The following is a 27,890-nucleotide window of genomic DNA, read 5'->3' on the forward strand; positions in this document are numbered from 1 at the left end:
ATGCTTCACAAGGCTGGGAGAGGGAGGTCTCGCCCCCTGACTGACATCGCAGGGGCTGGAGCCGGACCCGTCAAGAGCTCTGTCAACACAGTTACATCGTCTACAGCAGGCAACAATGGCACCGCTGGATATGCTTTGGGAGAAAAGTGGGACGGCACACCAAAAGAAAGCATTAGTAAGCGCATCATTCCCCCTCTGTTTTCTGTGGGAAAAGAAAAAAAAAAAAAAAGCACAGAACGCTTTATCATATACCCCTCAGATTAAAGGTATTTGACAGATGGTAGAGAGGTAAAACCCCAGATCTTGCTGTGGTACACGGCTCTGTGGAGGGGGACCTTGCTGTTGAAAAGTCGAATGTAGCAGATGCTGACATTATGATGCAAATTCTAGAGGGTGCAAATCCGATGCTGGAAGGAGCAGAAGGGGATAAACACCAAGATACCGTGCCATTGGGTGTACCTAGCACGGGCTAAAGTTAATATCTGGATCTGGGAGAATGGCCTCTACAAAACCAGAGATTTCAGGTGCTAAGAGTAAGGGCAGTTCCCAGACCACAACAAAGGAGATATACTCTGGGGATAATGTTTACTGCCTGTCAGATCATTCAGACTCTTCCAATTGATGAGCTGGAGTCAATCCTGACGTTTCAAGTTAGGGGACACTCGCATGGCAGTGGTGACAGTGATCTAAGTAGCATGCACCCCAATGACATGGGTGGGGATACCCCGGAAGCCAGCTCACGGACGATCCGTAAGAGGAAGGACTTGAGAGAAGGGGTTACGCTGGTGGATGGCAGCGATACTTTGCAATGGGACTACTCCTTCTCAGCAGAGATGGGCGCTGGCAGCGGGTGCATCCTAGAGCCCAATAAAGAGAATACAGCAGACAGACCTGAGGAGATCTCACTAGCCCTGATATACCAAACTATTATGACTCACAGGGAAGAGACATGCACAGAGAGCCAGCAGACACAGAGTGCTTGTAGTAAATTGCAGAATTCTGTCTTAAGCATCGCAAAATCGTGCTCCGAATTTACCGAAAAGGTTCAATGAAGCGGAACTCTGATTTCGTGCCTGGAGTATCAACTGGCAGCTCAGAACGCGACAACGGAGGCCATGTGGTCACTTAAGGATGATACACAATGGAAGTTGACTGATCTGGAAAACCGTCTCCGAAGGAACAACCTCAGAGTCCTGCAAATTCCAGAGGGTGGGGAAAGCCAGGATCCCAGAAAATATGTCATCAAACTATTCTCAGAAGCTTTTCTGGAACTGACACAGTGGGACTGGCAGAGAGAGATCCAAAGAGCACACCGATTCCCGTTCTCTCCTCGAGCAAGACCAGGACAAGCAGCACCCAGACCGAGAGCGATATTAATATCATTTAATAACCTTTTGGTCCACGAAGCTGTATCGTAGCCGGCGCGCCCTGATAGAAAGAGGGCAGGGAAAGGGGCAGAGTTTTTTGTTAGGTCAGATTTTTGCCATCAAACTGTAGAGAGGCGCTGGCATCTACGTCGGCTTATTGCACCATTTCAAGCTAAAGGGGCGCAAGCCTTTTTGCTAAATCCAGCTAAGCTAAAGGTGCTATATAAGGAGCATACTCCTTTCTTTACCTCTGAGGTACAAGCAAAGGAGTATTTGCAATCTATCTGAGGCAAGGGCAGGCGGCTGACTTTGTAGGATAATGTATGATATGCTTAGTTATGCATATCTGTTCTAACTACCAGGTGTTTTTGACTTTAAGGGCTCTTAGCCTTCTTCTGTCCACCCTCTCTCTTTTGCCAGTGGGGGGCATTTTTCTATGTCTTATGTCCTATGTTTATCTTTTTTTTATACAAACATCATCTGCATGGAGTTAGATTGTGTGTATTATGTAGGCTGTGGTGTTTGGTGTTCAATGTTTTAACACAGGGTGGTGTGCAGGTGGGCCGGAGCAACCAGGTGGGGGGAGCTTGTCCTAGCAGGGACCACTAGACCCAACGCCTTACTACAGGGCTGGGGGGGTGTCGGGGTTGGATGGGGGGGGGTGGAGGGAGTTAGTGGGGGGGCTTGCAGGGTGTGTGAGAGGGGGTAAAAAAGAAGGAAAAGCAATCCACAGCATGATAAGCGTGATGAGGACGAATGAGCAAGAACTACACAACAGGAGTATTGATAGAGGGAACGCAGCCACATTTAATTAGGTGATAAGATGGTTAAATTAGGATTACGTATTTGCTCTCTGAATGTTTGCAGGCTAAATAATAATAATATAAGACAAAACGTAGCTGCAGAGCTGTGGGTGATTCATCCTAACCTAGTGTGTTACAGGAAACGCACATACCCTGGGGTAAGCGGAAAAGTCTAATGGAATTAGGCTATGCGGTTTTGGCATGTTCACAACAATCCATAATGACTCAGGGGTTCCAGTATTAGCCAAACAAGAAATCCAGCAATCAGGACGAGTGTTAGTGGACAAACGAGGTCGCTGGGCTATTTTGGAATGCATTGCGGGGGCAGCTAAGTTTACGGCATGCACGGTATATGGGTCTAACTTGATGAGGGCTCAGTCCTGGAGGGGTTAAATGTGGAACTGGCATTAAGGCCTACCCCACTTTTACTCTGCGAGGATTTTAATATACATTTGGATGGTAGGGAATTACAACCGGGCACACAAAACTACATTGACTGATCACGGTTTGATCGATGTATGGGCAACACTGCAGGAGTTGGACCTGGGATATACATTCTACTACCATCCGCATAGAAAGCTAGTGAGACTTGATCACTTTTTCGTGTCACCAGTATTACTAACAGGAGCCAAGATACAAGTCTTTTCTAGGATCACCTCCGACCATGGTTCAGTAGTGATGGATATTCCTGCTCTAGGTAGCCATACGGTTCCGAGAGTTTTTACATTCGACAGGAAGCTCCTACTGGACACTATGTTTATTGACCATATGAAGGGATGATTAAGGACTTTTTCGAGAACAACCGTAATTCTACCTCAGGTTGGTTTGCCTCTGACGCCCTAAAGGCTGGGTTTTTTTTGAGAGGGGGGGCGGTTTGAGGGAGTCTTGAGCTATGGATTGTATAAACAGAGGAAGGGGAAGCTAGCAGTTCAGGAATTCTATATGAATCTCAAAGCAGCTGAAGAAAATTGAGCCCAGGGGATCTTGACAGGTAGATATATCATGGAATTGCAAACCAATGTTGACAGATGTAAAGTCAATGTTAACTGGCAGTCGAGCAAGGATAAATCTATTAAATGCCAGCTATAGATGGAGGACTGCTATGAATGCGGTGAGGCCATGGGGTGCGGTCTAGCGCAAAGACTTCGCTCAAAAGAAGTTTCGCAAAGAATCGATGGTATGAAAAACACACAGGGTAACTTGGTACATAATCCCCAGGAGATCCTAAAAATCTTTCATAACTTCTATGAAGAGCTATATGCAGAAAAAACGGCAGTGGGACAGACTATTGATATAGGGCTACAAAATCTAGTCTATGAGCTGCTGGGGCAGAAGGAGGCAGGGTTCTTAGATAGACCAATCACTATCAAGGAATTAGGAGAGGCCATAAATAGAACGACTAGCGGTAAGGCGGCTGGGCCCGATAGGCTTCCCTCGGAGGTTTAGAAGATCTTCTTTCAAGACCTAAAATTGGATATGTTGGCTGTATTTCAAGCAGCACAAAGTGGGTTGGTGCTGGGATCCTGGGATCAGGGGAATATAGTTGTATTTAAAAAGAAAGCTAAAACACCAGATCTCCTCAGGTCTTATCGACCAATATCCCTAGTCAATTGCGATTGGAAAATATATGCTACAATTTTAGCAAATCGACTGGCCAAAGTTATTTCCTCGTTAGTTTCTCAAAGACAACATGGGTCCATACCTAGCAGGGGGACCGTTAATCATATCAATAGGGCCATTACCCTCTTGGACATGGCAAAGGTTCATGGTAGTGATTTTGGGCTGATTTTGTTTAGACGCCGAAAAGCGCTTTGATCGCATCACGTGGGATTTTCTATTGGGAGTGTTTTACAGCAGATGGGTGTTTGACCCTGGGTTCATTAAAACTATTTGGGTTTTATATCTATCTCCCATGGCCAAGATATATACAATGGGGCTCGAATCAGACCCAGTGCGTATCTCCAGAGGGACGAGGCAGGGAGGTCCCTGTTCTCCACTTTTATTTGCCTAATACATTAATCCTTTTTTAAATATGTTGGAGAAGCTCTGGGATTATTGGAGGGCAAGATCACTTTTGTGTTCTCGCATATGCTGATGACATAGCGGTCGCAACACCTGATCCTGTTGCAGGTATGCAAGAAATTGAACATCTAGCATATATGTTTGGTTCCGTCTCAGGTTATAAATTGAATGCTGTCAAAACTCAGAGCATCTGCATGAATCAAACTATGGACAACGATCCCAGAATAGTTCAAGAAGCAACATATTTAGGAATCCAGATTAGAGAGTGTCTAAAGGAATTGGTTGAGGTCAATTGGGGGCCATTATGGCTAATGGGAGCCACCTTTTGGAGAGGTGGGAATGCTTACATCTCTCACTGGTTGGAAGAGGTAATATTCTCAAAATGAACATTTTGCCCAAGATTCTGTACTACGTCAGTTCCACTGGAACTCTCTCAAGATCAGCTACAACAATTACAGTCAATGTGTGCTAGTTTCTTATGGACCCAGGGGAAACCGCATAGAGCGATGCGTTTTAGGACTCCCTCGGGAGAAAGGAGGGTGGTCAGTCCCAGATTTCACATTCTACTATATTGCCTGCAAATTACAGAACATGCGAATACTTTTAACAGGAGAAGAGGTGGGTAATACTGCTGAGGCCCCATCTATATACCAGATGGTCTTGGGACTGAAGTTAAGAACTGTTTGTTTAAAAGGCAGCTACTACATAAAAACTTGTTTTAAGATCATGGTGACGGCCTTTAAGGTGTGGAAGGTAGTACGGAAAAGCCTCCAGATTGAAGGGTTGTCGTATTATATGCCCACCTCTACAACACCAATACTGCCTGAAGTTTTTTAGGGATCAGACGGTCGATAACTGGAGACTTAAAGGCCTTACGCAAATTGGGGCTTTTTCTGATGAAGGAGATCTGTGCTCCTCCTTCTCAATATTGTTGGATAAGTTTCATCTGCCTAAGAATCAATATTTTAAGTTCTTACAAATTCGTGATTTCTTGGGCAAAAGTGAGATCATGAGCGAACCACATAAATTAGTAGAAGCTATCAGGCACTGTGGTAAAATAGGGGTACTGTATAATGTGCTGTGAAAGACTAGGAGGGACGATCTTGATAGACAAAACTTCAAATGGGAAAATCGTCTAGGAGAGCAGGGTGTGTCTGTGGAGCAATCGAGAGATACAGCAGGGAAAATTTTGATTTCAGCCAATTTAAAAGCACAGCACTTTAAGACAGTGTTCAATTTGTACCATACCCCTGCAAAGATGTTGAAGTGGGGCGGAGTTAATGACAGGAAATGCTTTCGCTGTGGAGCAGATACCGCTGATATTGTACACATTTTTTATTCATGTGAAAAATTGATACATCTTTTTGGACATATTGAAAGGTTTGTGTCAGAAATAACAGGAGCCGGGATAAAGATTTCAACCTCCATGATGCTCTTAGGAATTGGGGAAGAGTTGCGGCAAGGCCTACCTGTGTTTAAATTCTGTTATTTAGTTTTCATAGCCACGGCGGGGGCTCGGTTGTGCATATCGTCTATGGGGCTGCATCAGGAAGCACCATCCTTTGAGATGTGGAGGGCCAGGTTCTATAGTATGTTCAATTTGGAGTATAGCCTCTCCTCAGTCAAAGGGGTAAGAAGGCGCAAACTTGATATATAGATAGATAGATATATATATATATATTACCTACTGGCGGTCGCCAGTAGGTAGTTATAGTTAGGACCACGTTTCCATAGGAAAACCTCAACATTCTATTTTGAATAACTTTGGCGCCGGTCGACGAATCCTCGCGAATTTCTCAAAATAGGTGGGGCGCTACGCTCCGCTCCTACCCTGAAAGTCTCGGGGGGATCCGTCAAGCGGGGGCTGAGATAAAAGGGGGGTCCCAAAACGCGTTTTTCCCATGCATTTTTCCATAGGACCTTTAGAACGAGCTACAGCCCGAACGGCTGAACAGAATTACTCAAAATTTGGCAGAGAGGTAGTCCCTAGGTCAAGGAAGTGCCTTTTGTAGGTTTGGTGTAAATCTGTTCAGTAGATTCTGAGAAAATAGCCTTTAAATCAATATATATATCTGAGCCCGCTTACGGTACGCTTACCGTACGCTTACGGTAAGCATACGGTGGCGTGCGCGAGCGCGATTCTGATTGGCTCTTAGATCTTAGTAAACATTCGAATCGGCCGAAACCAGGAAGCGGCGGCCGCCATTTTCTGTGTTTCACTCTGAAAAAAAAAAGAGTGAAAACAAGAAAAGGGGGCAATGAGGAGAGTTACAGACCCCCTTACATTTGTGAGGGGGTCAAAGAAGGACTGTAGAGTACAAAACAAACATTTATTGATTTTTAAAAAAAATCACGGGGTACGCGTACGGTAAGCTTACGGTAAGGGTACGGAAGAAACATGGCGTGCGCGAAGGAGATTCTGATTGGCCCATAGATCTTAGTAAACATTCGAATCGGCCGAAACCAGGAAGCGGCGGCCGCCATTTTGTGTGTTTCACTCAGAAAAAAAACAGAGAAAACAAGGAAAGGGGGCAATGAGGAGAGTTACAGACCCCCTAACATTTGTAAGGGGGTCAAAGAAGGACAGAAAAGTACAAAAAAAACATTTATTGATTTTAAAAAAAATCACGGGGTACGCGTACCGTAAGCTTACGGTAAGCGTACGGTAAAAAAAAAAAAAAAAAAAAAATTGAAAAGCAGATTTAAGAGTTTGCTCATCATATGTCCTCCATGTGCGCACGGTGCGCGAAGCGCATCGTGCGTTCATGGCCCATCTAGCGTAATGTGGGCACCGCGTGCTCACTGTGCGCGCACGGTGCGCGAAGCGCACCGTGCGCGCATGGAACGAACTGCGTTAAGTGGGCGCGCACGCCACAAATGGCGTAAAGTAACTTAGCATTTAAAAAACCGTACAAATTCACTGAAAAAACCATAGGTTTCACACATGTTATAGTTAGCTGGACATTTTACTGATAAAAAACCAATGAAATTCCCCCGTTATAGTTACTGTAGGCAACTATAACTCACGCGACCGTAATCCTCTGCTGATGACATATGTGTCTTTATGAAAAAAAAATATTTGTAATGTATGTATAGCTAAAATTTAATGGAAGAAGACATGGGCAAATAAGTGTCTAAATACAGTATTAGCATCAGCAGAGGATTGCGGTCGCGTGAGTTATAGTTGCCTACAGTAACTATAACGGGGGAATTTCATTGGTTTTTTATCAGTAAAATGTCCAGCTAACTATAACATGTGTGAAACCTATGGTTTTTTCAGTGAATATATATATATATATATATATATATATCCATCTCCATATCCATCCCATGATTGCCCATATGAAAGATTGAAAAGGTATTAGTGTTTTTTTTATTTTCATTTTTAAACCGCTTTATGAATTGCTTTTTCCCCTCTATAAACTCCGTAATGAGATGTGGTACAAAATGTTTATGAATTTATTCATGTTGCTATGGATTGAAATTTAAAAAAATAAAAAAGAAATTCTGAAATCAATCATGATTTGTGCATTTCTCTTTATCGGTTCAAACTGTACAAATCACTTAGGCTGGGAACACCTGCGCCCAGAAGAGATTCATTGGGGGCCCAGTGAAGTCAAAAGGTTGAGAACCGCTGCAATAAAGAAATGCATTTGAAGGATTCTACAAGACAGCGACAGATTGTCCTAAAGGAACAAAATATTGTGCTGCAGTGCCTCTTAGAACACTGCTCAAGACACAACAATATCAGGTTACAAGACGTCCCTTTGGGAGGCTGAAGGAAAAGATATGGAGAAAAACTGCTCATGGCACTTCAAGTGGAACTCACTGTATGACAGCAACCATTCCAACCAACCCCCACCTCCCCCTCCCCAATACACTGACAAAAGGCACTGTATCACAGCAACCATTCCAGCCAACCCCCACCTCCCCCTCCCCAATACACTGACAAAAGGCACTGTATCACAGCAACCATTCGAGCCAACCCCCACCTCCCCCTCCCCAATATACCGACAAAAGACAATTGCTTACAGAAGAAGAATTGTTCATGGATGCAGCACGGAAACAAAAAGTATTTTGCTTTGAGGCTCACACAAGAAATATCGGCAATGAACTGCAGAAGTAAAAGACCTTCCAACAGGTAATGGAACTCCTGTGACCTCACACAGTGCTGTATAGATGGGGCCACCTTTCCATTTGATCCTTTAGTGGTAGTGTGAATCGCACCATGCAAAAATCACCGGAAGGGAAGACAAAAATTCTTAATAGACGATTCACAACCAGAAGAGGAAAGTCCTGACGGAGTACCCAAAGAGAGGAAACCAGATACAAAGATAAGCAACAATAAGGCAGACGGGAATTAGGCAGAGAGCAACAGACGGTTCAAGAAAGACCAAGGATATCATTGTCCAGCTCTGGGGGTTGCAAAAGAAGAAACTCACTAAGTCAGGAGGACAATAATAAATGATTCGGACTTCGAAGCAGTTCTTCACCCCTAACACCTTACGTATGTGATTCTTAGACTGGATTGGGGGGAGGGGGCAGGAACTCATCAGAAGACAGTCATGGGTCCTCCAGTATTTCTGAAAGGTCTTAAAATTGTGAATATAAGAGGGGAGAGAATGTTGTTAAGAGGTTAGAGGAACGGTGGGCTACATTGGAGGGAGGCGAAAGAGACAGCAATGCCAACCTGAACTGAGATACATGGAGGGGGAGGGTTAAAGGTTGGCTCTGCCCTATAGACTTCTAGCTGGTGATGAAAGAGTGCAACTACAAGATGTACTGGTGTTCCCTATGTATTAAAATGAATGAAGATGTATTAACACAAAGCAGTTTATATTGCAGTGAGCTTCTCTCAGGCTACTATTTGAGCGAGACAGTTAAGAGGTCTTACCATGAAAGTGAACTTGTAGTTTCATGGGTTACTGTAGCACCAACTTTGCTCTTAAGTCTGAACTTGGCAATAGAATGATGGAGTAGCCCTCATTAAACCAGTGTGTGATTAAAATTGCATCCTTCAAATATTAGATGCCCATCCACTACGATCGAGATGTTTGTCTTGCAGTACATGAGATAACCCCTCGAAGAAAATGTTTTCTTTTAATGCTAGAGACCAACTGAGAGCCTTTGGGGAGCCAAAGTCGATTTGTCAGAGCCTACAAGATGCTGGGGACTGGGCCATGGTTCGGTAAATTAATTTGGCAAGTCCATGTTTTGTACCATACTTTAACTTTTGCTGGAGTGTGAACTAAAAGGGATTTCAATCTAGGTTAGGATTGAAGAATACTTAGCGCTACCATCCCTCTTGGTCTTAAAAATAAAAAGGAAAAATCTCCCACATACCCCTCTTCCATTGCACTACCAGTAACCAATTTAAACAAGAATGATGAAAAAGTGAATGCAATACCTTTGTGAAAAAAACATCATCTTTCCTCGCTTGAGCTTTACCAACTTCAACCAAGGAATAGAGTATTGATGAAAAAGCTGGTCTTCTTTGCCCATCCCTTAAAGATGTAAAGGGAAAAAAAAATTAATCCTCACAACATTTACAGTTGCATGTCTAAATCGAAACAAATTTCATGGCATGCAATGAAGGCTCTGGACTTGGGTGTCAAATATATTTTGGCTCAACATACAAGTACTAAGCGAGTACAGAGAAAATAGATCATATATCTACAGATACAATATAGTATGCGTAGTGTTATTACATGTTCCTTAGTTGAATTTAAAAAACTTAAGCATTTGTTGTAGTTTTAAAAGCATACTAAAACAAATCAAAAGACAAAGCACAAACAAAGGTTAATAAGCATGAGAAAAGGGAAGTAACAATGAGGGAACATTTACATATATATCTCTGACTACCCAAAGGCAGAAACCTTTTGCTATGGTTCATGCAAATATTTAAGACCGGTTTAAGTGACTGCCTAAACGTATGGTCAAAGAATGGAGTAACAGTAAATTTGTACAAAGTCAACAAATACAGACCAAAACTAGAATCAACAGTCATTTTTTACACACAGACCATTTTAATCAATACTTGACTGCGTTTATACACGTTCATACTACTTGGCTACCACTTTTAGGTGATGTAACAGGCGTACCTGTGACCAAATTTAATGTTACTCACATTTACAAGTAGAAGGCTCAGGCATTCTTTTCAGGATTCAAACTTGTGACTTGCAGATCACTGTATATTTCAGTGTGAGTGTGTAGTTCCAAGACATGCTTGGACATGCATCCAAGACAGACTATCTATCCTCGCTTTGAATAGTTCATTTGATTGAAACAAAAAAAACCATTGTTTTATGCTTATGCAGTTTACCCAATAATACAAAGTCTCATTATTCAGGAACATTCCTATTTTCCGTAACAGTGGACCCCAATGTTCCTCGTTTAATCATTCAAAGGGAACTGGTAGTAACAATTTAAACCGGAGCTAAGCCCCTGGTAGCTATGGCTCCTAGCAGGCAGGCTTAACTAAGCAAAAATGTGTAAAGCATTTAGAAGTTGGCTAAAACTCCAATAGAAAGAACGGGAGATATTTTTTAGATTTAAGTAGAAAAAGTTCCTAGAGAAATAACTTGCCCAAATTGTGTCTGGAAGTCAAAAAGTAAAAAATGTATTAAAGCCCCACTTCAGAAAGAGACTGTATGTTTGTGAGGAAAAATCCTCTCAGTACTGGTCGCAACTAACACTCTAGCTGCTGCTGTGGTCCCGTTGGAGCTTTGAAGATTTCTCTGAATTTCTTTTAAGTCCTAATGAAGAATGGGGCTGTCATGGTTACACCTGCTCCCCCTGAGGCCCTGATATCTCTGTGCAGGATGAGCTGAAATTCAATCCAACACTGTGGAACTGCCAGTCAGATTCTTATCCCGGCAGGTCCTGCTGAAGCACTGCAGGAAATGTTTTAAAAGTTTGCCAAAACCCTTCTTCTGGTGCCAACCCAACCAGAGTAGTAGTACACTTCTAATACCCCCAGAACCTTAGGTGAGGCACTTGGAGACTGGCAGGGTGTCATGCAGAGGCAAATAGCATGGTCCAGTTCAGGTCAAGTTGCCACTGGCCAGCTAGGCCTTTCAGGGTAAAGGTCTCTTGCAGCTTGTGTCTCTGTGGCCACTTAGGAGGTACAGGGTGCAAGTGGGAGCCGGTTCAGCTCTTTGTGTCTTCTCGTGGGTTGCAGTGTTGCTGTTCTTCCACAGGTCGAGAAAGTCTTCTGAGGAAGTGTTTTAGGGTGGCAGGGTGACTCCTGGCTCTTCCCAAACCAATGGGGTAGGAGTTCCTAAGGGCAAACCAACCAACTTCAGCAGCAGTTCACGTTTGTCCTACTACAAACAATCCCACAGTGAATCTTAATCCCAAACTCCATTCTTTACGTATGCAGAACTCGTGTGCCCACCCAGAGGAATGGCCAAAGTAATGGGCAGTCACCTACTACATAGTCACTCAAAACCAGTTACGGGGTAACCTTCCTCCCACTGATTTGTTGCCAACCTGACTAAGGAGACAAAACGCCGCTTCCTTCAGAACTCCACTTATATTTACTTGTGAACGCGCAGATCTCTTTCAAATGAATTAATCTCCTGGGTGCACCATAATTGGTCTTCCTGCAAGGGGAAGAAAATCACCTCTCCATACTCAAGCAATTGTCTCTGCTTTGGGATCATATTTCATACCTCTATCACACCTCAATCAGGCCAAGCACAGCCTGGGTAGTTGCTGGAGATTTAATGCCAATCAACCTCACCAGCTTCAGGCAGGGTAAAGGTAACTTTCTAAAAGTTTCATCTACAATATGTTTAATAAAAATCTGACCTTACCACTGGATTTATTTTTATGAAATATAAAAATAAGCCTGTCAATAGAGTATGTTGCTTGTATGTTATAAAGAGTATAATCTATACTTTGATTTTCCCTACGTGACAGCTACTGCCTGACCAATGACAATGTTGTTTTTTGACTTAGACAATGAGGGAACATGCCTTTTCGAATTTCACATTTGCCACTCTTCAATAATACGCAGCGCATCTTGTGGGCAGGAATGTGCACTTAGGGGTGACTAAATACTTAAAAAAATCAGTGTTCCTACGTCTCGAAAGGGTGATTATGACACGTCTGCGCAGAAGGGTTCAAACTGCTGCTGTCAGGATACATGGGGTAGGCCTGAAGCCATGTTTTTACTGCCACTTTTGTGGATGGGACAAAAGACAATGCAGTCCACAGGCGACTTAACTTTCCTCGCCATGCTTTTTTTTTTTTTTTTTGAAAAACCTTTATTGCACACAAAAATCAATACAAACATGGGCCTACAACCACCAGGGCCGGCCGCTAATATATACATGTTCCACAACATCAAGGAAGTAGTGGGCCCCCTGGGGCTCAGCCGAATTGACAAAGTACTGAGTGCACCTCAGAAGTTATCCGGATACATAAATTTTAGAAATACAAACGAAAAGGAAAAATAAATAACACCAAAAAACAAGGCGGAAACCATCGAGAAAGAGGCGTCGAACCACGGCTAAGGGACCACACAGTACCAACTCCACCCTCGGGTGGTCAATGAGGATGATCAAGGGGGAGGTGGGGGCGACGGGAGAGCCACAACCATCTACAGGTGAAATGCAATAGTCCGGGAACCCCAGGGTCAGGGGGACAAGGCAACATCAGATGAATCCACGAGGGGGTGTGTGCAGATGTTCCCACGATACGCGTTCCACTGGCCCCAAATTCTACCCCATGCCCCCGGCTTACCCCGGGCCACATACACAGTCTTCTCTCTGCACATGCACCAGTCCATGTTCTCCTTCCATACTGACACAGTGGGAGGCCGCCGGGAACCCCAAAGCTGTGCGATGTCCCTCTTAGCAACCATGTTCCCAAGGGCCGCCCACCGAGTCTGAGCCGCATTATAATCGTTAGGCTCCCACACGTTCAGCACACATCGGCGCACCTCAGGCAACAGGGCGACCTCAGTGACACACTCCATGACAGCATGCACCCGGCGCCAAAACTCCGCAACCTCACGGCACTCCCAGAGAACATAGAGAAAAGTGGCGCTGAGCCCACAGCCGCGTCTACAGAGCCCGTCTTCAGAGAAACCCATCAGAACTAAACGAGGGCCCGTCACGTAGACACGGTGGAGAATTTTAAGTTGGACAAGACGGAGACGCGCGGGTATGGCCACCTCCTTAGGGGAGGACAGCGCAGACTGCCAGTCCTCGTCGTCCAGTTCCACCCCATCCCCGATCCACGCCTCCCGCAGACGCACGAGGAGATCCGCCCGAGTGTTTATCAGTTTTTTATAGATGAGGGAAATAGTACTGTCGGGCAAGTGACCGTCGAGTATACGGTCCTCGAGTGGCGAAGACACAGGGACTGCAGTCCCCGCCCCGATGGCCGAGAGCAAAGCGTGGCGAACCTGAGCGTACCCAAAGAACTCCCTCTCACTCAATTCGTACTCACTCTGCAGCGCAGTGAAGGATTTAACCGCACCCTTCACCCAAAGGTCCCAACGCTCGAATCCCTTCGTCGTCCAAAGGCTTCCCAATCTTTCAGACGCGAACAAGGGGGTCGCGCCCGTCAAGCGATCATTCCAGCCCATGGCCACATTCGCGGCCTTCCACAAGCGTACTGCAATCTTAGTGGGACCGGTTAAGGTCCTCCCAGCCGATCGTGAGCAAAGCGCTCTGTTAAAGTTGCCGCCAGGCAACAAAAATCTATCCATTTCGAAAGCCGGATTCGGACCAGGTGAGTATGTGGCATGGTTGATAGCAGATAGCTGGGAAGCCCAATAGTACCTCCTGATGTCCGGGAGCGCGATGCCCCCGTCGCACCAGGGGAGAGTCGGTTTTGCAAGAGCAATACGTGCACGACCGCCCCAAACAAGTCTCCTTTGTAAGCTCTCCACTTCCCGGAAGTAGGCCGCCGGAATAACATCAAAGGAGTTCTGAAGTGCGTAAAGAAATCGGGGAAGAGACATCATTGTAAAAAGTGCCGCACGACCGAGGGGAGACAAGGGAAGCTTATGCCAACGGGCCACGTCTAGCCTCAATCTCCGAAGTGGAGAGAGGAGATTATGCTCGTAGCGGACAGCAGGATCCAATGAGACGTACACCCCCAGGTACGTAAAGCCGGAGCTGGACGCCTTAATGGGAAAACGAGAAGGCAAGAGAGGAGAGCCACCGGATATAGCATAGACACAAGATTTGGACCAGTTAATGATCAAACCAGAGTTCGTGCCAAAGGAAGTGAGGATGTCAAAGAGCACATTGAGTGACTTACGTGGTGAGGTAAGGTACAAGAGAATGTCGTCCGCATACAACGAAACACTATCCTCGAAGCCAGGGGCCCACTGAATACCTCTTATCGATGGTTCCCAACGGAGCCAAGCAGCGAGCGGCTCCAAAGCTAACGCGAAGAGCAGGGGAGACAACGGACACCCCTGCCTAGTGCCCCTCCCAAGAACGAAGGGCCGGGAAACCCTCCCATTAACGACCACCTGTGCCAGCGGGGCAGCGTATAAAAGTTTGACCCAATTAATAAATCCCGCCCCGAAGCCAAACTTTGCCAGGGCGGCCCAAAGATACGGCCATTCTATCGTATCAAAGGCCATCGTGGCGTCCAAGGAAACCAAGATGGCCGGCTCTGAAAGATATTCCGCCCTCGCAAGTACGCCATGCAGGCGCCGCAAGTTAAGGGCCGTATTCCGGTGCGGGATGAAACCGGATTGGTCCGGATGCACCAGATCGCAAACAACAGTAAGCAGGCGGTTCGCAAGAACCTTGGCAAGGATTTTCGGCTCTGCGTTCAGCAGAGAAATAGGCCTATACGAGGCGCAACGGTCTCGAGGCTTACCGTCCTTGGGAATCACGACTATAGTGGCCAGGCATTGGTCATCAGGGAGAGAGCCGAGTTCAAGCGACTCCGAGAACATACGACGGAGAAATGGCGCAAGTTTGTCCGGTTGCAGTTTATAGAGTTCAATCGGGAGTCCGTTGGGGCCCATAGCCTTGCCTGAGCGAAGGGAACGAATCGCGGTGGCAATCTCGTCAACCGAAAGTGGGGCATCCATAAGCTCACGCTCCTCCACCGACAAGCAGGGCAAAGCAATGTCCTTCAACAAGTGACGAGAGTCAGCCTCATCTCTAGTAGACACCGGGGAGTACACAGCACAGAAGTAGTCCGCAAAACACTCCACAATCTCACCAGGGTCAGTCACACTCACTCCCTCCGACGTCTGAAGCATGGGGACCACTCGATTCACTCTCTCTTTCTTATCAAGCCAAGCAATCAATTTACCCGCCTTATCCCCAGCATCATACAGTCTACCCTGCTGTTCCCTATACATTGTCCGAGCAGCATCCGTGACAAGGGACTTTTATTCGAACTGCTTCAGGTTGAGGGCATGAAGCCCGTCCTGAGTGACACCCGTCTCCAAGGCAGCGTCCAACCCAGATATCTCGGCCTCCAATGCCACCACCTCCCCGCTCTTAGCTTTCTTGGCCTCCACAATCAGGGATAGGGCGTGTCCCCGGAGGACCGTTTTGAAGGCCTCCCACAGGGACACCGAGGACACGACGGACCCCTCATTCTCCAGAAAATACTGATCAAGCGACTTAATCAGACCCGTGCGAATCTTGGGGTCACGCAAGTACCAGGGGTTAATGGGGGCGATCCGCCCGGCTGATCGCATCCCAGTGTCGAAGAGGAGCCACAGTGGGGAATGATCGGAAATGCCCCGGGCCAGGTGTTTAACCTCCCGGACCCGGGTGGTCTGGGCCGCGGGCATTAGAAAATAATCTAGTCTGGAAAGACTCCCGTGGGCCCCGGAGTGGAATGTGTACTGACTCTGTGTCGGATGTATCAACCTCCAGCAGTCCACCAGACCGAAAGTGTCCAAGAACCCGCTGAGCCACGCCTGGGCGGCAGGGAGGGCCCTGGGAGGGTAGCGATCTAACTCGCCAGAAATCACGGAATTAAAATCCCCACCCACAATCAGGAGACTGTCAGGAAGTTCAAGTAACATACGACCCACATCAGAGAAAGTGGAGGTCTGGAGGCCCGGGGGAACATAGACCGAAACCAATGAAAGAGTTTGCCCCTCCCACCGCCCAGTCAAAGACGCATAGCGCCCTCTATCATCAAGAGTAACTTTGTCAATCTCAAGCGGGAGGGAAGAGCGCAGTAAGATGCCCACCCCTCTGGAGCCAGTGGTGAAGCCAGAGTGTGCGACCAGTCGGTAGCCACCCCTGTTCATAGCATGACATACATTTCCCACCAAGTGCGTCTCTTGAAGAAATACCACATCAGGGGCCAATCGACGCAAATATTGCAACACCACCCCACGTTTGATACGGTCCCACAATCCGTTGACGTTCCAAGACATCAGTTTCAACCCGTCCCCCCCCATCCCAACACAAGAAGCTGGAGTCCCCGGGCACGCAGCCAGACACCTGAAACTGAAAGAAAACAATAACACCGCCTTGAAAAGAAAAAACACACAACCCAACCACCACTGCCACCCTCCCACCCCCACACCATTGCCACCCCCCCACCCTGCACCCATGCGGACTATACAGCCCCCCCAACTTGCAGTGTGCCTGTCGCCCTAACAATCCCATGTTACAAAAAGACCCTAGAGGAGGAAAGGGACCCGTCCCCGCCCGCACCCAGACGAAACATTAATAGACCAAATATACAAGTGAAGTAGAACCTGGCTGAGCACAGAAGGAAATGTCAAAGTGGAGGACCAAGAATCATTCCTGCAGAGGCCCACCGCCCTCGGCACCGCCAGTACGCCCAGTTCGGTCTCCCGGTTCCGGCAGGGAATCCAACCAGTCACTCACTGTGTCGGGGCGTTCAAAGAAGAGAGTCCGATCTTCATATTCCACACGAAGCCGGGCAGGGAACAGCATAGAGTATTTAATGTCCAGTTCTCGAAGACGGCGCTTCACCCCCTGAAAGTTCATCCTCTGTTTCTGCACGAGTTGGGTGAAGTCCGGAAAGAGGTTGACGGAGGAATTCTCATATTTAACTGGGCCGTGCACCCTCGAGGCCTGCAAGATCGCATCCCGGTCTCTGTAATGAAAAAGTCTTGCAATGATAGGCCTCGGGGGAGCGCCTGGTCGAGGCCTACCGCCCGGGACACGATGGGCACGCTCCACGGCGAAGAACTTGCTCAGGCCTGAAGGAGCAAGATGATTGAGGATGAGATCCTCGACCATAAGGTCCACCGGACGATTGTTGGAAGTCTCCGGTACACCTATGACACGGATATTATTGCGTCGTGCCCGACCTTCGGAATCCTCCAGCCGCCGGGACATCGCGTCGTTAGCAGACTTTAGATCGCCAAGAGTTGCCTGGAGGTCTGATACATCCGTGACAAGAGTGGATGTCCTCAAGTCCAGCGATTGAACCCTCTCGTTAGTCTTGGAGAGATCCGCCCGGATTAACGTAACATCAATGGCAACAGTGTCAATTTTACGGGCCAGAGCCTCGTACTGCTGGGCGATGGTCTCCCTTATGCCGTTGATGGCGCCCATAACGTCCTGTAGCGACAATTCCGTGGGGACGGACGGGCCCCCACTGGAGTCCTCCATGACGGCACCCGCCGGCCCGGGGGTCCCTTTACCCTGAGTATAGCGATCCATGATGTTACTCTGGACCGGTCCTCCACGCAGGGATGTCTTGGTCTTCCGTTTCTCGGGATCCCCCTTGCCCCCCATGTTGGGCGATGCTCACTGGTGGGGTCCGCCCGGACTGATAGCAAAGGGGCACCAGCAGATCAGACACAGACTGTCCGAGAGCCCGCTCGGGAGAGTTGAGGGAAAGAAAGAAATCAGTCCGGTGCCAAGGCCGGAGGACGCCACCAGCCGTGCAAAGCCGCTCCTCGATCAGGACAGGCAGAAGTGCAAAAGCGAAACTGAAAGTGGGGGCACGGTCATTGGCAAGGCGCCGATGCCGTTGTTGTTCAACTACTCCCCGGCCCCACGGTTCACCAAAGCACCGGGCACAGCTCCCAGGTGGGCCTCCAAAATGCAGGACGCTGTATTTCAGGTCTCCCCGGTCCGATTTTCGTTCTGAGAAGAGTTATGAGTTCAGCCAAGGTTCATCTTCCAGAATCCGTCCACAAATCCAGGATTATGTCAGGATAAGTTGCGAGGAGCGGCAAGGGTCCGGGGAGCCCTGTGCTCACGCGACCATCTTGGATGCGCGCGAAGCTCCTCCTCCTCTGTCCTCGCCATGCTTGTCATTTTTTCTACACCATACAGGGGAGTTAAATAAGCCTGTCAGGGATTAGCCAATGTCTACATGGTTTTGGGGGTCGGAGCACATACATTGTGCACTGGGCAGAAGTGTCCTGGTGTGCAGAGTCTACAAACCAAACATAAATTTCACCAAAATATCGGGGTGACCACGCAGAAAGGGGCATTTCCTCACATGGAGCAATTGAGAAGTATAGGCTCAATCTAAGTAATTACCACAGAACTAATAAAGACATTACTCAAGAGAAGTCTGATGTCAGTTACCAAACGGGTCCAAAAAAGTTAAGTGGTTCAGAGAGAAAAGCATCAGTACTAAATGATCAAAGTCCACTCAATCTACACAATACTTAGGAAGAGAAATTCAATCTAGTAACTCAAACATCCTACGGTAGGGCAATCTTCAACTGTACACAGCTCACTTCTTGTGTCGACCTTTGATCGAGTGCTATTTTAAGCTGGCTGTGACAAATGGGTTTTTAAATAGACCACACAACCCCAGTGATTAAGCTTAATGTGTCAACCAGTCAACCCCAGTATTTTAGTTGGATGTTTTCTGTGTGGGAGTGGAAGGTTACCAGGCTGAGCCCTTAAAATGTCCCACATAAGCAGCAGATTGTTGAATGGAAGAGGTTTGCTTTAATAACGTGGGATCATAGTTCTAACTTTAGAGCTTGGAGGAGGATAGATTTTTGCAAATTAATGTTCCCCTTCTACTTTATCAAACCAGTACTTTTCATATGAAAGAGACAGGGTAACTAGAGTCTAACATGGAAACCACTTTAGTACTATAATGCATGTTAAATCTCATCCATGACCGATATTGCCCTAAGCTTTTATTTTTCACATTTAATGATTAATGCCATTGCAGCAACTCAATAATTAGAAGCACAAATGAATTACAGTTGCAACAATCTAACTAGTCGCACTTTAATGTGCATCAATATGTTAGCAAACCTACCAGATATTATAATTCTACACTCCGAGCAATTAACAGAAAGCGGTGTTTATCATAATACAACGCCATACAGTTAAGCAGCCAGTGGAGTATGGTTATGTGGCTCATGGCATCTGCGTAGAAATAAAATGACAATGACGTAAATACTTAGTGTAGGAGAAACCTATACTATGCTAACGTTTTCACATGTAGGTCTGCTACAGCACCCTTGAATAATAAAAAATGATTCTAGCACGCAACCTACCATCTATTCAAAGCTTCTAGAGGCTGAATGTAATAAAGGGTGCCGAAAAACTGGACTCCTAGCACTATATTTTGACAATACAAGATACATTCTGGATGTTTATCAATGTAGATAAATAGGGTTCTTAATTTATTGCCTATTTTAACAAAGACGTCAATAAGATTATGCAACTGTAAAACCAAACATTAATGTTCAAATTATTTTAGTATATATCTAATATGCAAGACTACACAGAACAAATACATGAACCATAACCCTATAGCAAAATATAGCTTAAGCTATAGATAATGTATAAATTGAACTACTGATAGGAGTGTGTATAGATAGAGAGATAGATATATATATATATATATATATTTAAAAACAAAATCTTAAATAAAGTGTGAGCTACTAAGACAATCTTAACCAATGGGTAAAATTACAAGATTCTGGAAATGCGAGCAAGAGATAAATCAGTGCCTCTTCGAGTAAAGATAATCCAAGTCAACCATGTATGAATTAATAAATTAAAATTTTTCCAATTGGAATTAACAGATTGGATAGCAAAGATATAAGGAAATCACATACTGTTATCTCTAGTGGCTAACGATAAATAAACATAAGATTTACAAATAAGCAAATTATATGATATAGGTTTAGAGGTAGTAAGGATATTTGCAATGGTATCCCAAATAATAGATCAAAATTGAATACAGGAGTATAAATCAAACAAATAATGTTTTTCAGAACCAGGGATTACTGGGCCCAACCGTGGGTGTTGAGGCCTTCTATTCCCGATGTCCCATGGGCCTACTTTCTATGGATTCTGAGCAACTGGGCCAAGCAACCCTTATGGACTTGACTCTCAGGGTGTCATGGTCAGAGCAGTCCATCAGAGGGTGGGGGGGATAGGGGGGAGAGAGGGGGTGAAGGATAGTGAAAACAGGCACATAATTCAATCTGCGCACAGCAGCAGCGATAGAACATTACTCAGCCAAATAATGTTTTTGAAAAAAGAGGTATTTTCTTTTTACTGCACATCAGCACAAAATAAAATTATGACTTACACAAACAGTCCTAATGTCGGGGCTCTATTGTTTCTTTGGCAGTTCCCACTCACTCCTCGCATTAGCGATCATGGTTATTTGCCATTCACTATTGGTAACATCCAGGGTATGCCCCCATGTGTTCAGTCTCTCTAGAGTCCAGTATGATTCTAAAGTCAATAGTGTTCCAAGCGCTACTGCACTAATTTAGCATCGACTTCTCCCGGGGTCAAAATGTCTAAAACTAGTCAGACCCGCAGTGGTAGGCGAGAAGCATTCGGAGTTCCTGAGTGCACCCCGTCCGCAGGTGCTTGCAGTGGCTGCAGCGGAGTTCAGGTGAGCCGGCCACACGTGGCCTAGGCGGCCAGTGGGTGCAAAGTCTTTCACTCACTGTTGCATTCCTAAAGCAACCGGAGGCTCTCTGTAGCTCCTCATGCGGGGTAAGTGTTCAGTTTGTCTCCCCATGGTGGCTGGGTGGAGGGGAGTTGGCTGCAAAGAAGACTGCCTTGGGGCCCTCGCCTGGGTGAAGGTGCGCTGGTGCTCCAATGGCATCCTAAGTTCTTTGGGAGAAGGGGTGTAGAGGGGCAGAACAAGTAGCAGTCCTTGGTGCTCAAAGTGACCCCCTCTCTGGCATACAGGGTCACCGCAACTAACAGTACACGGGCTCCTGCCAAACAAAAGGCATGGTGAAATTCTTCACGGTGGCCCCTCCTGGCATACAGGGTGGGTGCCCACAACTGCACAAGGCTACGGCTCTTACCACACAGCAGTCTTTTCCATGGCGGCCCCTCCTGGCATGCGGGGGTCGCTGTCTATGCACTACGCACAGGCTTTAGCATGATTGGCGCAGCATGGCACAATTCACAGCGGACTACTTCTGGCATACATGGGTGGCAGACTCTGTCCTGCACTCAAGCAATGACTCAATCTGTGTAGTATCTAACAAGGAAATGGGGATAGCTCTAATAACCCTACCTCGAGGGCTAGTGCTATGCGAAAAACAGAAAAATACTGAGAAGTAGGGAAAGATACAGCTATTATTAATTCTATTGATTACATCAATTAATCATAGACACAGCTCGAACATTGCGAGATCTTTTTTTATTAGATCTTTCCAAGTATTCATATTTTATCCAGTTTGAAATAGGGTTGTTGCTAATTATAGTACAAACATACAAATTTTACTATATACAGAAATAAAACAAAATAATACAAAACGTTATAAAACTCAATACAACGCAAAATATGGTCCCTATAAGGAAGACTCCTATCTTCCATACACCTACTTGTATGAGGCTGTGCATCCGATTCCTGCACAATAGTCTCTGGGGTCTGTGTGTATTTGCAGAGCAGAAAGTAGTAGATCTTAATGCAACACACAGTGTATTTAATACATTCAATACTCCAGGCCTTCCAGAGACTTCGATAGTGCGGTGTCAACGCGTTTCGGTACTTCACTTATCGGCCTCTTCAGGACGTAATAAAAGACGGGGTGCTTATACAAAAAGTGTATACTAAAATATGTACATAATTTACAAAATGGACCACATTATGGTACATACAAACTAAAATGGTCACTTGTGTGGAACCAACTGTCAAGTGACTATATAAAAAATTCCACAAATATCAAGGTTGCAGGAGTGAGTCCAACCAGTGTTCAAAAGTAAAAGATTTTACATAATTATTACACCACTGGAATGGGTAGACAAATAGTTGAGTGAAATTCCAGGTGAGTCAAGCAGTAAAGCAGACGTGAAAGAGTACACACGTGGGGGCAGAGCTTGGCTCACGGCGAAAATGGCTGCTTGAGCCTCGAGCTCCGGAGCATAGAACACCTATCCTGCAATAATCCTGCCACACAGCGCATGTGACTTTACCGGTGGTTGCGACCCGAGTACCGGAATTGGTACGCTGCCTGCGGCTGGTGATTCGGAGCCTGTAGACGCAGTTAGAGCCGGGAGATCTGCTGTGGTAGACGGAGGTGCGAGAGGCCTATGATCCCCAAGCGCTTGTACAGGCTAAGGTGGAGCGACGTCGTCGTCGTGCGTGCGGCTTGGCAGACGGGGGTCGCTGGGTCCCTTTGCCGGTGCTGGCCCGTACCAGAGCAGAGCAGTGAGCGCGGCACAGGCGCTGGCGGAGGCACCGCCGAGGAGTACCAGAGAGCGGGGGGCTGCCTTCGTGAGGGCTGGGCGCCCTCATTAGGATACGCAGCCAGCGTGGAGAGCGCATCAACACGCTGGCGCCCCCTCCACCCACCCGGCGCATGTATGATGGCTGGGGTCGGGTTCAGCGTGAAGGAGCGCTGCCACGCAGCATAGCAGGAGTGCTGAAGTAACGTGAAAGAGATTTAGACGGCGCCGCGATAGTCTTTTGGTGGCTGGGGCGGTGCTCGGAGCCGCTGAGCTGCCTGAGAATAGGAGGAATATCATCGCCAGCCACCACGAGTAGCCCCGCAGTAGGAGCGGCGTGAGTGGCACCAGGAAAGCAGGTGCTGGCGGTGAGGTGGGGATGAGGCGATAAATATTGGAGCAGGTGCCTGGTGGGCCTGAGCGGTCGACCCATATTGAAGGTGTGGTGCTGTAAGAGACATTGCAGCGGTGGCTCCAGTACCTCCCTACACCTCTGCCACAATGATTGGGACACAATGACATGGTATAGCAGGAGGGCACCGAAGGCAGCGAATAGCAGGTGTACTGGTGAGGGGGCCCAGAGCACTACTCAGCACCGGGAAAGAGATGAGGCAGCAGACGCGGCGAGAAGACGTGCCGCACAAGAATATCGCAGACGGAGTACAGGCGGGAGCCTTGTACAGGAGGTGGTTACTCAGATAAGGCGACCTTTATAGGAGGTAGCGAGAAGGAAACAGCAGAGCCGGATTGAAGTGGAGGCGTGGTGTGCCGCATTGCTGCTGCCGGATTATCACTGCGACAAGGTGGTGCCTTGCTGCGGAGGGGTCTATTCACCGGGTCCCAGCAGAGAGGTGAGCAGGTGGCCGACGTGACGGGGAGCTCAATATGGCATACCTCTACTAGCCTAGATACGCAACCGCACATTGGGAATTGGTCCCAGACGGGCCATGGGTTGAAGAGGTGCGAGGTCTGGACGTGAGGCGGGCAGTAATAGGCAAAACTACATATGAAGAGTCCAGTCGACCAAGTTGCAATTACATACCAAGCAGCGGTATAGGATTGTTGGCCTGGGAAGACTGTTTCAGGTGAGGAGTCTTCTCGTACACTTTTATCACCTAGCCCCGGTGGGGGCATTCGGCATCGCTGTGTGAATTGCCTGGTTGCTGCAGTATACACGATGGGCAAGTCGGATAGGACCCAGTCAAAACTGACGTTTGAGCAGAAGCACTCCAAAACCCAGGACCCGTCTGAGGGGGAAGTAAGCAGAACAACTCCCCCGATGGATGAAGGACAGGATATCCGTAGTTTGTTGCTCTCCATGGAGAAGGAATTGCAGAGTGGCATCACCTCCTTGGGCATAAAGATTGAAGCCCTCTCCTACAGGATGGATCGGATGGGGGAGAGGCTAGACAAGCAGGCGGAGAGACTGGACATGTCCGAGCGACAGCTGGATATGGATCACAAAAAGCTGGGACGTATCATGCAGGTGCTGCAGGATAAAACTGAGGACCTTGAGGCTAGTTCACGACGCTGCAACTTGCGGATCACGGGCCTGCCGGAGACGACGCCAACCGGGAACATGGAGCGCTTCGTGGAGAAACTGCTGGTCGAACTACTTGGGGCTGAAGTGTTCTAAAACATGTTTGTGGTGGAGAGAGCGCACAGATCCTTGGGCCCCCGGCCTCCGCCGGGCGTGCCACCGCATCCAATTATAGCAAAACTATTGAACTACCGGGATAGGGATGCGGCTCTACACGCGGCGAGGGACAAGCAGACGCTGCCATATGAGGGGGTCGAACATCTCCCTCTACCCGGATTTTACTGCCCGAGTGCAGGAGGCTCGTCGGCAGTTTATCCCACTAAAGAAGCAGCTGCGGGAGCTGGGACTGGACTACGCGATGCTGTATCCGGCCAAGTTGAGAGTGAATAGGCAGGGGAAGTCCCATATCTTCATTGACCCTAAGGCATTGCAGAAGGCGCTAAAAGACTGGAACAAAGAGCAGAAGCGGAGTCTGGAGAGACAGTTACGGGAAGAAGCCGCTGGGGGATCGCTGGAGGAACAAGACTGAGTCTAGCTAGACGGCAAGCATGTGTCGAATGTTTCCATCTACTTGGGGGTCGTGGGAGTGGGGGGTTAGATGGGAGTACGAAGGTATGATGTATAATGCGGTTATGAAGCAGGAATTTATTGATATACAGATTCCCGGTCAGTAGGCAAGCTATTATATGGGTAGCGGCCAAAAGAGCGTAGGCAGACAGACTAGTTTCAGCCTTTGTGAGGCCACAGGATGCATTCGACATAGCGTGCAACCTAAGAGGGCACACAACACGGTGCTTCGGGTCACACACTGATATACAACGTATTTGCTTCTGACTTAGCTGTGGAGCTTAGACTTGTATTCTGCGCTCGGAGGTCGAGACTAACTCCAAAGTGAAATTTCTATATAGGTTGAGCACGGAGCGACCTCCGCCCACGAGTGCAAAACACCACTTCTGGTCTAATTTGTTTGGGGTGGGTAGAGGGAGGTGTGGGAAGTCCCTATAAGGGATGCAGCGTGGCCGAGTTGGGGGTGGTCTGCTGTGGGGGGGGGAGGGAGGGGTGTGTCACAGTTCTATATTCGGAGGTTAGTCTGGCTGGACAAATTGTCGCTAATTTCCCACTGCATATGTCACCTGCAAGACTCAGGACGATACATAATGTGTAACAGACAGGACGGTAATGACTAGCGAGGCTAAATCCCAGAGACTGGTGGACTCCATAGGAGCGGTGACCTGGAATGTAAGAGGCCTGAATGATTACTGGAAACTACGTAAAGTACTACACTACCTCACGCGGCACAACATTGACGTTGCCCTCCTACAGGAGACGCACCTCCCGAATCAGAGCCCCATGATGCGAACTAGGGGTTTGATGGGGAATGTCAAGGCGGCTGGTTTCACAACACACGCCAGGGGGGGGAATGACTTGGGTCAATCCCAGGTCGGATTACAAGCTACAACTGTTGAAGGCTGATTGCGGCAGTAGGTTTGTGATCTCACACTGCCAGGGTAGGGGTCTAGACTTACTATTGGTTAAGGTTTACGGCCCCAACTATGACTGCCCGGAGTTTTTCACCACGTTAGCCAACATAGTCGGAGACAGCGGGGCGCCTCATATTCAGTGGGGAGGAGATTTCAATATGGTTAGGAACCCGTGCCTCAACAGATCAGGGGGTCCGATCAGAAAGCCGGCAACGGCGGTTAAACCGCTAGATAGGGCAATGATTAGTATGGCACTTGCGGATGTGTGGAGAACGCTCAACCCTACGGAGGGGGGTTTTACGCACTACTCCGCTTACTATAACCTACACACACGTATTGATTACTGGCTAGTGTCAACATCCCTTATGTCACAGGTTCGTAGGTGTCAGGTTCAGCCGCGTACCCTATCGGATCATTCTCCTATATTGTTAGATTTGTCCACTCCTAAGAAGTCCATACCTCCATTCACATGGCGATAACCCCCATACTCTCTACTGGATCCCCTCTTTAAGGAAGAGATGGCGGATGTGATAGTGATGTTTTTTGACACCAATGTTGGTTCAGTGGACAGTTTTCAAACGGTTTGGGAAGCGTTTAAGGTGTATATCAGAGGGATTGCCCTTACCAAACACTCCTGGGTGCTTCGAGACATCCGAAAGAGATTGTCGAATCTGGAGCGCAAATTGGGGGAAATTGGAAGTTAGGCAGCAGTCAGGGAAGGAAGAGGACACTGCAGAAGAGCTAAAAAAAACTGTTAGAAGAATATCATGAGGCGGCAGATAATGAAGTGCAACATCTGGGGAAATACGCCACAGCACAAGTGTATGGTGAAGGCGACAGGCCTGGTGCAGTGCTAGCTAATATTCAAGGCCCGGCAGGGTAAAACCTCCATCACAAAGGTTAGATCGGAAGGTGGGGAGTTATTTATGGAGGAGGTGGACATTGCTAATTGCTTCAAATTGTATTATTCGACTCTGTACGCCTCACGTCAGACCGATATGGAAATACTGAACTACTTGGAGCACATTCAGTTCCCCTTCCTAACTAATTCGCATAGGGAATTCCTGGCCCTTCCTATAGAAAGAGATGAGATCTTAGAGGCACTGGCTGGAATGAAGGCGAACAGTGTCCCGGGTTCGGATGGCCTCACCGTGACTTTCTATAAAACTTCATAGACCTCTTGCTCCCATATATATCGGAGTTGTTTGATGATATGAGTGTAACAGGCCAAATGCCACAGTCACTGCGTGAGGCTATTCTGGTGGCTATCCCCAAACTGGGTAAGCCCCCGGAGGAATGTAGCTCTTACCGCCCACTCTCCTTGATCAACGTGGACACTAAGATGTTTGGGAAAGTCTTGACAACGCGCCTGGCTCTGCTAACCCCGGAGCTGGCCGCTCCGGAGCAGGCAGGGTTTGTACCCGGTAGAAACCCCACTTATAAATTGCGTACGGTGTTTGGCACAATGCAACATGTCCGGCGGGATTCTAAGGCGCTTGCTGTCTTTCTGGACATAGAGAAGGCATTTGACTCGGTGGAATGGTCTTTCATGAGACAGATTTTGACTAGAATGGGACTCGGTCCAGTCTTTTTGCAAATGATTGGGGTGCTATACCATGCACCCATTGCGAGGATACGACTGGGTGACCTGGTCACAAACTCCATCCCTATCACTAGAGGAACACGTCAAGGATGCCCCTTATCGCCTATACTATATGCCCTGATAGCTGAGCCTTTGGTGTGTGCACTCTGGGAATATCATAGTTTTAGGGGAGTGAGTTTTCCTACCTACAAGATAGTGGTCTCCACATACACAGATGACACCCTGCTCTACGTCCGTGACCCTGAGAATAACCTGTCTCCAGTATTGCGGAGGTGGTGCACTTTGGGGCGCTTTCCGGACTCCAGGTCAATTGGTCCAAGTCCATTGCTTTTCCGCTCACCCCGTCCACCACACCATTTGAGATGGAATACCCGTTGCAGTGGTCAGACGACACGGTCAGATATCTTGGGATAAGGTTACATATGGACTCTGAAACAGTTCTTAGAGAGAATTATGGGAG

The 27,890-nt window shown here is 47.4% G+C and overlaps 1 protein-coding gene across 5 annotated transcripts in view; it reads right to left on the bottom strand.

Annotated features, from left to right (window-relative positions):
* LOC146869312 (RNA helicase MOV-10-like) overlaps nt 1-27,890 on the bottom strand; it is a 524,894-nt gene that overhangs the window by 428,628 nt on the left and 68,376 nt on the right. For all 5 annotated transcript variants that reach the window (XM_085647618.1, XM_085647842.1, XM_085647767.1 and 2 more), the window contains exon 2: nt 9,600-9,696. In XM_085647618.1, coding sequence (XP_085503744.1) covers nt 9,600-9,696 — 97 coding nt within the window. The remainder of the gene's footprint in view (nt 1-9,599; nt 9,697-27,890) is intronic.

This window comes from Triturus cristatus, chromosome 1_1 (assembly GCF_964204655.1).
Source record: "Triturus cristatus chromosome 1_1, aTriCri1.1, whole genome shotgun sequence".
Taxonomy (NCBI): domain Eukaryota; kingdom Metazoa; phylum Chordata; class Amphibia; order Caudata; family Salamandridae; genus Triturus; species Triturus cristatus.